Consider the following 10,273-nt stretch of genomic DNA (forward strand, 5'->3'; position numbering starts at 1 on the left):
CGACCAGTGTCGGCGTCGATAAAGTGTTCCTGCAAAGGCTCGACATTGATTTGTCCATCGGATAGTGTGTTTGGTGGACACGTGTCCGAATTTCGAACATTTTCGGTGCCCTGGGCGGCGGCAATCCAAATGTGATGTGCGCCGGCGCCGAGTGTGCTTGTGCGGCCTTGCGCAGTTCGGGACCCGACTTAGGTTCGAGGGTTGCCCGGTCCCTGATGTGTTGCAACGACGCTGAGACCTGTTGCAATGTGAACGCAGATGGCGCTTTGGAACCGGTAGGCACCTTGGAGGCAGGCGTCGATGCGGTGTCCGATTTTTTCCCAGTCTTTGGGTCGTCGATCCGAAGGTTGGTATCGACGCTCCTCGGAGCCGATGATTTGGCAGGCGCCGCATTCTTTGATGTCGACGCAGACGGATCGACCACCAGGACCTTGGTGGGTTGGGCCGCAATCTTCGGTGCCATAGGCCGAGGCGCCTTGTGGGGACCGAGGGCCTTCTTCTTCGACTCGGTGCCGGAACCCTTCTTGGTGAGCTCGGCACCGAAGTCCTTTTTGGCGTGTTCGGTGCCGATGACCTGCGTCGGCGTCGAAGGAGTGGAGGGCTTCGAGGCCTTTGGTCCGACCCGAACCAGTTGCACTTTCGGTTTCGATGTAACCGGTGCGACGGATGGTTTCGGTTTCACTGAATGAAATCCAGTCGTCTTCGACATTAATGGCTCCGGTGAAATGTTCGAGGCCGGGCCTTGAGGCGGGGCCGAAGAACTGTGTGACTGATCTCGGGTAAGGCCCGCAGGCGATCCCTCGACCTGAGCCTTATGAAGACTTTGTCTCTCGGCCTCCGTATCGACGGATTGGCCTAGCTCTTCGCTGGAGCTGTCTTCCTCGGCCCCAAGGGCCTCATCGGCGTCTCCTACCTCGCCGACGACGTCTTCATCCTCGAAGATCACCTCATCATCGTCTTCCGAACGGGATTCACGTTCGGAAGCATGGCTGGAGTCTATGTCTGCTACGCTCTCGACTTCCTCATCCTCGGTTCCGAAGATGTTGACCGGGGCAGGCGCTGATTGCTGTGCCTCCAATCTCGCCGCCCGTCGATTCCGCAGAGTCTTCTTCGAGCGGAACCGGGCGCAGGCCATACATTTTGACTCATCATGATCCGGTGAGAGACATTTGTTGCACACCGGATGGACATCGACGTGTGGGTATTTCGCATGGCATAAAGGACATCTTTTGAAAGGAGTCCTCGATTCCATCGTCGAGCGTTGATCGATGTTCGGACCGAAGCGGATCCGAAAAGCGTGAAGAAGTTACAAAAAAGCTGGTCGATACCGAACGCGAACAATACCGACGAAATTTAAAGGCCTTTTGGCCTTAAACCAAAGTTTCCGAACTTGAGCTAAGATAAGCACATCCGAACCCAATGGCGGAAAAAAACTATCTGAGGATGGAGAGGATGCCCATGCGCACTGTAGTCCAGGGGAGGAGCCACCTATCTCGTGATACTTCGAAGACTCTTCCAGGACAACAATGTGCAATCATCCGGACCCAACACTAGGCGGCGATCTATGCACAGATATGAATTCAGCAGCCCACATGCCTCGAACGGACAGAACTGCTTACGGTCGCCTGGAAGATATGCAGCAATTTAATCAGAGAGGAACAGGCCCTGGGGATGCAATAGAGGCCCCCCAACTTGAGAGTTACAATGACCCAGAAGAAGAGACCTCAAACGCTATGAACACTTCAGTCCTGCTCTACCGAGCGAACGTAATGTTCTTCGTCTGCTAATGGTAGAATGGTAGAAGATCAGGATATCAAGACACCATGCCAGACATTGATTGTGATGATAAACATTATGGGCCTAATTAATGTGATTAGAAATAAAACCACAAGCAAATTTCAGGTCATGTATTCCATTTTATTTATTTAATGTACATGTAGAGCTCTCACACCAGTGGAAGGCTTATTGGCAAATGACCCAGGGTGAAGGAATAAGTACATTTTCAATGGGGATCTGTATTGTGATTTATGAGCCAGATGAGTGGTGACTGCAATCTATTGGCTGCACGGATCGGGTGAGTTTTCAAAGATTGTCTGACCTGCATATAGGATGATTCCAGGAAGGGAACGATCAGATGGTGTGCATATCCCACTTTGTAGTGTGTGGGCTCAGAATTGTAAACGGTTTTTCTAAAATTAACATTTTTGGTGTCGACCTTGCCTGAGAAAAGATAATCGAATGCCTTCCAAATTTACCAACAAAACCCATCACCTCTCTGACATTCTTCAGACTGTTGTTATAAACCTCATGTTTGTAATAAATGACAGTTTGACCATCTTTATTCTCCAGCCTCAAGGAGGGGACCAGCGGGATGTGTGTGAATGTATGAAATATAGTTACTTCTGAACCTGGAACTAGTTGTTGTGGCCCAGAGAAGTTGACGATCATTCAGCTTCCCCACACACAGCCTACAAAAGCAGGGTTAGCAAATAGGTTTCTCCATTCTTTCTCCTGCTGACCACCACCTCCTTTCTTAGTACCTCCTGGCACTGAATATCCTCACACTGAAGCTGTAGAGCTTAATAAATTGGAACTAGCTAATTCCAGGTCGAGGTAGTAAAGGTGTGGAAGATAATGTCATTTAGCTCTAAAAGATGGGAACGGCTCACAAAGATGGAGAGAGAGCTGCTCAGATGAGGAATGTGCTGGGAAAGAAAAAGTAGAAGAAACTGAAAAAATGGAAGCTGCCCATTGTATTTAAGACTAGGAGTTAGAATCTATTTGTTGGCTCTACCATCCTCAACAGCTCCGGCAACACTGTTAATGTTCCTACCCCAAGTTGTCAGTCCCTTTGGTGATTGTACCCTCCTACTCAGTTGGATCAGATGTTTCAGCACAGCCGAAAACTTATGAACTTGCAAGTGCAGCCCAGAAGGAAGGCCCTGCTGAGCAGGTGGGGGCTGTACTGAGTCGTCTTCTCTTATGTAGGAATAAAGCTATTTTCGAGTTGAGTTAGAATGGTTGCGATCCTTAAATTTAGGGAGACCCCAGCCCAGTAAGAACCCAGTAACAAGCATTGGCATAGCCAATAGGTCTCGCTTTTGGGACCTTATAAGTATGTTTACTTTTGCTATAATCGCAGCAAGTAAAGCGCGGGTGCCGCAATTTTAGCAAAAGTAAAGAAATAGAAAAAAAAATCTATTTCTTTACTTTTGCTATAATCGCGGCACCCGCGCTTCACTTTTAACATAAAAAGTGAAGCGCAGGTGCAGCTATTATAGCAAAAGTAAAGAAATAGATGTTTTTTCTATTTCTTTACTTTTGCTATAATCGCGGTACCCGCGCTTCACTTTTAATGTTAAAAGTAAAGCGCGGGTGCCGCGATTATAGCAAAATATCTATATTTTTTACTTTTGTTATAATCGCGTCACCCGCGCTTTACTTTTAATGTTAAAAGTGAAGCGCGAGTGCCGTGATTATGACCCGTGAAAGACATATGGCGGCTGCGCGCGTGCACGCTCTCGTGAACGCAAGCGGTAGGCCAGCCAAAGCGTGGGGTAGCAGCACTTTTAAAGCCCACCTACAAAATGCCTCGCAGAGCAGCGCATGCGAGACCTAAAAAAAGGGCTTCAAGCAGCAGGGCAAGAAGGATCAGCTCTTTTATGAGACTGAAGATTCGGAGAGAGGTATTGCCCAAACCTCCTGCAGTATCTCTAAAGAAACAGAGCTAGAAGGAGGTGTTGACACGTGGTCCGCAAACAGGATTAGACAGAAGGAGCAAAAGTCCGAGCATCATGGGGACAAGAGTTCCTGGAAGCGTAGCCCGAAGCCTGAAAGAAATGGCTGACAGTCCCCGGCAGAAGCTCAAAGGGAATGGATTCTATGGATAGGCCCACAAAAAATGAATGGAGTTGAGAAGAATTCTAGTTCCAAAACAAGTGGGTACTTTAAGTGTGACAAGGAGATCATTACAAGAAGGACCACACTGTAAGGACTGTGTGTCTGTTATCCTGAGTGTTGCGAGCTTACTCTTCACAACTGAAGACACCACAGAAGAGCCAGTTGAGCTGTCTTTGAAGGCCATCTGGATGGGATAACCACAAGCCCTGAAGCACGTACAACCTAATTTAATTTTGTGCGGTCAAGTGCAGTGAGCGGTTGGTGAGTAATTATTGTAGCAATTACTGCCAATTTCCAAATGGTGTCCTGGGGCCGCACTACAGATGCACTCAAACAGAATGACCAAGTACTCTTTTTAGCACTTGACTCTCAAACTATAGCATGTTCCAGCAGACATGACTTACTCCTGGAGGTCGTGGATGTTGGAAAGTGAGGAATGGCCAGTAATATTCTCAATATCTAAATAGTTCTCAACTTTGTAAAAGAAGAGGGCTTTATTTACACACAAGTACAGTTTGAACATAAAAACAACGAAGCAGTGAAAACCGAAATTATCTGGGCCAAAGAACGAAACAAAACACTATTGTGGCCAGAGGCTTTCATTTAGTTTAACATTGAGCTCTAAGGCCAATGTTGTCCTGTGGAAGATAGTCGGACCACGCTCGGATCTATTTGGAAGCACCTGTGCTCAGGGTACATGACCGTCTTTTACAAAGTTACATCAAAGCCAAACATTCCTGTTTGCTATGGTGTGCAGGGACACGAGTCCTTTGTCTTTGTGATATCCGGATCATATCTGGAAGGCCCCCTACAAGGAAAAGACAGAGGGGGAGTGTGTATGTCAAAAATAGAGGGAGCGCAAGGTTTCACATTTGTACCTTGATGGGAGCATGGTGAGGGCCCATTGGATTCCATGGGCGCGTGCTGCACAAGGTTATGGGTTCTAGGCTTTGCTGGAGGAGATGTATAAAGGTCGCCTTGAATTATAGTGCGGTCAGTCCAGTTGATGTGCTATTTGCAAATAACTGTGATGAAGTTTCTGAAGTTTAACATTTGTGTTTACTGTCTTTTTCTCTGTGCCAGCATCACAAGGGAATATTTCAATGAGATCAGCGATTATAATGTGGGTATCAGGTAATTGATTATGGGCAATTCAGGTTTCGCAAATCAGGCACCGTTCCCCAAGGAACGAAAGCTTGGGACGTTTTCAAGCAGGTCTGTACGTAAGGAGAAATGGGGGGGTGTAGGATGACATGGGAGAGCACTGGGTGAGCTGAGAGGAGGTGGTGAGATTGAGTGGATGATAAATACTCCTCTTCCAGTCTCACTTGTGGTGTGATTTCTTAGTAGGATTTTGTTGCTTGGTGGGGTGGGGGGATATAACTCTATCTAGGACTGGCGCAGAGTCACTGCTTAGCTATTTTTTAGTGATAAACAACAAGTCGAATATAAAGTCTGAGATCACACCACAGATGTTAGGGTGATTTTTGTTAATTATAAGGACCGGTGACAGTCTGCGATAAAAGGGGGCTTGTGATAGGTCATTTGGTTGAATTGAAAGGGGAGCAGGAGTGGGGTTTCTCCCAGAGAAAGTGGCCTGAGTAGAAGTATTAGGGGATTGAGAGAAGGAGGGGAAGTAGAGAAGGATGAAGGTGGACTAGATGAGTCACTACTGTGTGTGTTTAAGGAGGATATAGGATATGCAATGCTGAGAGTTGGAGGATGAGAAATCGCAGAAGGTAAAATAGGAGAAGTAAGGGATAGGCCAGGAGTGGGGCTGGGGACTGAGAGGGGGTGCAAGTAGGTGAAATAGGGGAGAGAAATCTGTTACGCGGTCCGCAGAGTGTAGGTGTATCAGTGAGAGGAGAAAGGAGGGAATCACAGGGCCTTAGTAAAGCTTTACAAGAGAGAAAAGTTTGACTGTGAGAACAGTAGGTAAAAGGTGAGGGTGACTGAGTAATAGGAGAGGAGGGTTGAGTAGCTAAATGAGGAAGACAGTACATGAAGGGTAGGTGGTGTGGACGTAAGCCCATGAAATACCATGAAAATACTGCACTATGCAGTGTGCATTTTAAAATGTGCAATATGCGTCTTTTACTAGAACATTAAACCTACAATTTGCTACAGCATGGAAAAGCAGCCCCACATCATTAACGACATACTGCATTATTGCATGCCAAACCACAAGGCCTTACAATAGGAACATAATATTATGCTATAACTGTGCTACACCCACACAGTACTACAAGAATAGGATTATTGCATGGAAATGCGCAACCTCGCTGCATTACTAGTGCAATTACACTGCACTCTATTGTTATAAACCCACAGCATTTCTACAGAAATAAGAATAATGCACTATGTAGTGCAAACTCCAAAGCTTTATATGTTAAAGCTCCAAAGCGTTAACTTAGCAATAGGAATACTACACTGGATTAAGTAAAATCCAAAGAATTATCATACAAAGACAGAAATATACCTCATAACCCCTAAGGAGTCCATTTTTAAGGACTCTCTTTTGAGGTTTTTATTTCTTTGGTTAAGGTCTCAGTATTGTGGTAGCATTTTGACAATGAATTTATCATGACTGGAATTGATCTTTATATTTACACTGTTATGAGCTTTTATGTATTTATAATGTTTTTTACACAGTGCACTTTTATGGTTCATTGAACCGAAATAAAGTTGGTAGATCGATTGACCTCGTAACCATAAAACATTACGGTAGAATGAATTACGCTGCACAGCACGAGTCCATATCCACATGCCAACATTTGGCAATGGAAAAGATGGAGATTTCGAAATAAAATCGTGGGGGATTTAGTCTCCTTATTGACTTTTTTTTGATAAACAATGTTATTGTTTTTCAAAGAACCAGCAACACGACAATGAATAGCACCAACAGTGACATGAGACACTTAACAGTGCAAAGACATTGCTTTCAAACCCCACCTTACAGCATCGAGTACAAGCAGCGTGTATAGAGTATGAGCTAAACCACGGCCCCCAGCCATTTGCCCCACACCCTCCGGTATTTCTTAGGACACCCCCGCGCCTCATACATAGGTTTTTCTTGTGCCGCGCACCAATCCACCCCCCTTCGCCATTTCTCGGACCCTGGTGGCATGGGAAGCTTCCAGGATGTGGCCATGTCCCGCTTGGCCACAACCATGGCTGTGTTGTAAAACAGTTTCTCATTTCTGGACCCGTCTAGTCCATCTGTAATCCCGAGAAGGGAGTGAAGTGGATCGTGAGAAACCTCCCACCCCAGGACCTCGGTTATTTCACTTCAGCCAGATCTTGACCACATCTCGCACACGAGGCGGACTGGGAGAAGCCGGCTGGATGTAGGCGCTTCGGGGTTAAGTAAGCTGCGTGCAAATAGTATAATTGGATCAAGCGGAGTTTAGCGGAGGAGGTGACCATCTTGGGTGACATGAGGGCGTCACGCCAATCCACCTCGTCCAGCGGGCCTACCCACTCCTCCTATTGGTCCTTGAGTCGGTCTAGTGAGGTCGGGGTGTTGTTGACCAATGACCGGTAAATGCGGGAAATACCCCCCTCGCTAAATTGCCTAGCATGATTTGTGCTTCAGGGGGGCTGTGTTCAGGGATCCTGGTATCGTCTGGTATGTGTGCATGGAGGGCGTGTCTCAGTTGTAGGTTCTTATAAAATTGTGATGGGTGCAGGGAATACCTGGGAATACCTGGACTGAAGGTCTGCAAAAGAGCGCATATGGCCGCTTGCCCACACATCACTCCTTATTAACTTTTATTGAAGTGGCAATGTTTAACGGAGCAAACTTGCTTAAACAAAATCATGATTCTCCTACCTGAATTGAGAGATTCGGTCCATATGTAAGTCTCACCTCTGATAACAATGAAGCATGAATTCAAGTAGTGTCACTTTCAAGCAGAACTCAGGAGAACATGCACCACTGTGGTTTTAGATATTATTGTTCATTACAGGTGTAGCATCATAAAAACAGATGCACTCGCGGGCATGGCAAACTCTTCCAGACACTGCCCTAATACTGCATGCATAAAGTCAGGCTGTGTAGAAATCCCTAAAGTTCCTGCCATTCAGCATTAGCTTTCCTGTGTAAACTTAGTCATCACTCGAAAGACATGTGAAGTTATTTACAACAAAATCTTACTAGCGTATTTATATCCGGCATACATTCCTCCAGCCAAAACATGTATTGATTGCTGTTAGGGGAACCCAGATTATATTTTTAGTGCCACTGCATTAGACCTTTATATTTTCTTCTGTGGCTTTGTGATCGGGCCCCTGGCTTCAAGTGGCCCAGTGAAATCGCAGTACTGCATCATGGCATTCAACAGCTATAATCTCCTGATGCAGACCTGTTTTCACTTAGCTTTAGCCACAACTGCTGCGATTTCTTGTTCTCTATCTTGGAAAGGGAGGTTTGGCTGCCTTCGTGTCTCAACTCTAGGTTACAGTAGCTGGACCAGAATGTTTTATATATATGTTTTAATGCATTTACATCCTTAGCAGGCTAGGTTATCTCCTACCTTGCTTTCTTTATCGCCATCGATTGGAGCGTGATCGTTCCTAGTTCCTTCTACACCTCACTATATTGCAGAAGCGATATGTCCTTGTGCATTCTCGGGATAATATGCCATAATGTTGTGGCATGTAGTGACAGTGTAGAGATTATTGAGCCAATGGAAAGTTTTTTGTTTGGGGAAGGAATGTTCCCGGGAACTGAAAGGCGACTGATTCTTCTTCAGCCACTCCATCCCTTTAGAGGAACTGACCAATCTGGAGTTCTATCAGTTTTTCTACAGCCTTTCCACCCCTTGTGCTTGAGTTTTACCATGACTTGTGCTATAGAAACAGCTCAGCAGAAAGCACATTGCCATGCGGGTCTACTCACTAACTCAAGACGAGCAAGCATGCTATAGAATGCACATCTCAGTGCGGTTAGTGTGCAATGCAGATTGCAAGTGAGACTCGTTGTGATGCATGTGTGGCTTATGTTGCACACTATGTGGCATGAATTTTGGCAGCCATGTTTTATCACATTAGTTGACTGCAACAGGACCCAAGCATAAGACCTCAACAGACCGGGGAGCTGGTGTAGATGTGTGATCGGGTAGGAGGAAGACGGTGCCGTTGTACTTCTATCCACAGCCCTGTCTTAATGGCTCTACTGTCTAAGGGATGCCCGTTCTATTTTCATAGCTCCCCTATTTTGGGGGTGGGGGTGGCAGCATGCTTCAGAAAAAGCAAGACAACTTGAAGATGTCCCTTACTGTGCCAGTGCTGCCGAGCGATAAGTGGCCGAGCTGCTGAGTCAGGGGTCCCATCATCGAGGTGGGCTGGATGGAGATGGTGTGGTCCATGGTGGGTGTCAGGACTGCTCCCTGCAAGTTAAGAGACAAGAGTGCCAAAGAGTGAGATGGTATGAAAGGTGTCTGGTAGCTGCACAAGCGGCAGGAGAGTTAGAGAGAAGGCCACAGGGTGAATCTGCAAGGTGGGAATGGGACACTTACCGTAGGCTGCATGAGGTATGACTGGTGATGCATCCAAGAAGGATTGTGAACCTAAATGGAGAGAAATAAGAGATTCAGTTTGCAAGTTCTTTAAGGGAGAATGGGAAAGAGAGTGAAAGCGACAGTGGGGCGTAAATAAGAGGACATGAGACAGAATGCACGAGGGACAGACTCAATGCACTGACATGAGATCAAAAAAAAGTCTAACACACATCAAAAGTCAGTTCCATACACAATGACCAAAGGCAGTGCTTAATTTGAGCCAGTGCTTGCAGGTCAGGCCCATTAGCACCTGTTTTGGGGGATATCCACATATTGTTCCTCAAAAAACTTTGATCCAGAACAAGAGCGAGCAAAACACAAATGGGCGAATGAAGGAGGAAGAGAAGGAAGGAAAAACAGACAAAGGGAAAAAAGCAGGGATTAAAACGAACCTGCATGATTGAGATAAAGTGGCAGAGAGTGTCTGGTAATGGATGAAAAAAACATGAGGTGAAATCAAGACTACGCAGCCTTTGTATTACGCATCCTGGCCTTTGGTAGCACCAGCTGCGGGCTCATTAACAAAATGTTGGGTCCCTTCCCTTATTCTTTTACAAATTAATCACTGACCACAAGAGTGTCCACAGAAGCAAGAATTCACTGGGAATAACTGGAAAGAGCATGTCTCCAATCTCGAAACACCAAGGAAAAGTGAGTAGACCAGATGCGCACCACTGACAGATTGCACAAAGTAAAACATACAATTAAAATGTATCAAAACCCTCTTGATATCCTCTAGACAATAACAGAGCTGCAGGTGAGACTGAAAAATAAAACATAGTATTGAACGAATCGCGATACTGCATGAAACG

At 46.0% G+C, this 10,273-nt stretch overlaps 1 protein-coding gene across 1 annotated transcript in view; it reads right to left on the reverse strand.

Moving 5' to 3' along the window:
- RBMS2 (RNA binding motif single stranded interacting protein 2) overlaps positions 1-10,273 on the reverse strand; it is a 299,496-nt gene that overhangs the window by 32,051 nt on the left and 257,172 nt on the right. The window contains exons 10-11 of the mRNA XM_085599894.1: positions 9,420-9,470; positions 9,180-9,290 (exon numbers count right to left, since the gene is read on the reverse strand). Coding sequence (XP_085456020.1) covers positions 9,180-9,290; positions 9,420-9,470 — 162 coding nt within the window. The remainder of the gene's footprint in view (positions 1-9,179; positions 9,291-9,419; positions 9,471-10,273) is intronic.

The sequence above is a fragment of the Triturus cristatus genome, chromosome 4_2 (genome assembly GCF_964204655.1).
Source record: "Triturus cristatus chromosome 4_2, aTriCri1.1, whole genome shotgun sequence".
NCBI lineage: Eukaryota > Metazoa > Chordata > Amphibia > Caudata > Salamandridae > Triturus > Triturus cristatus.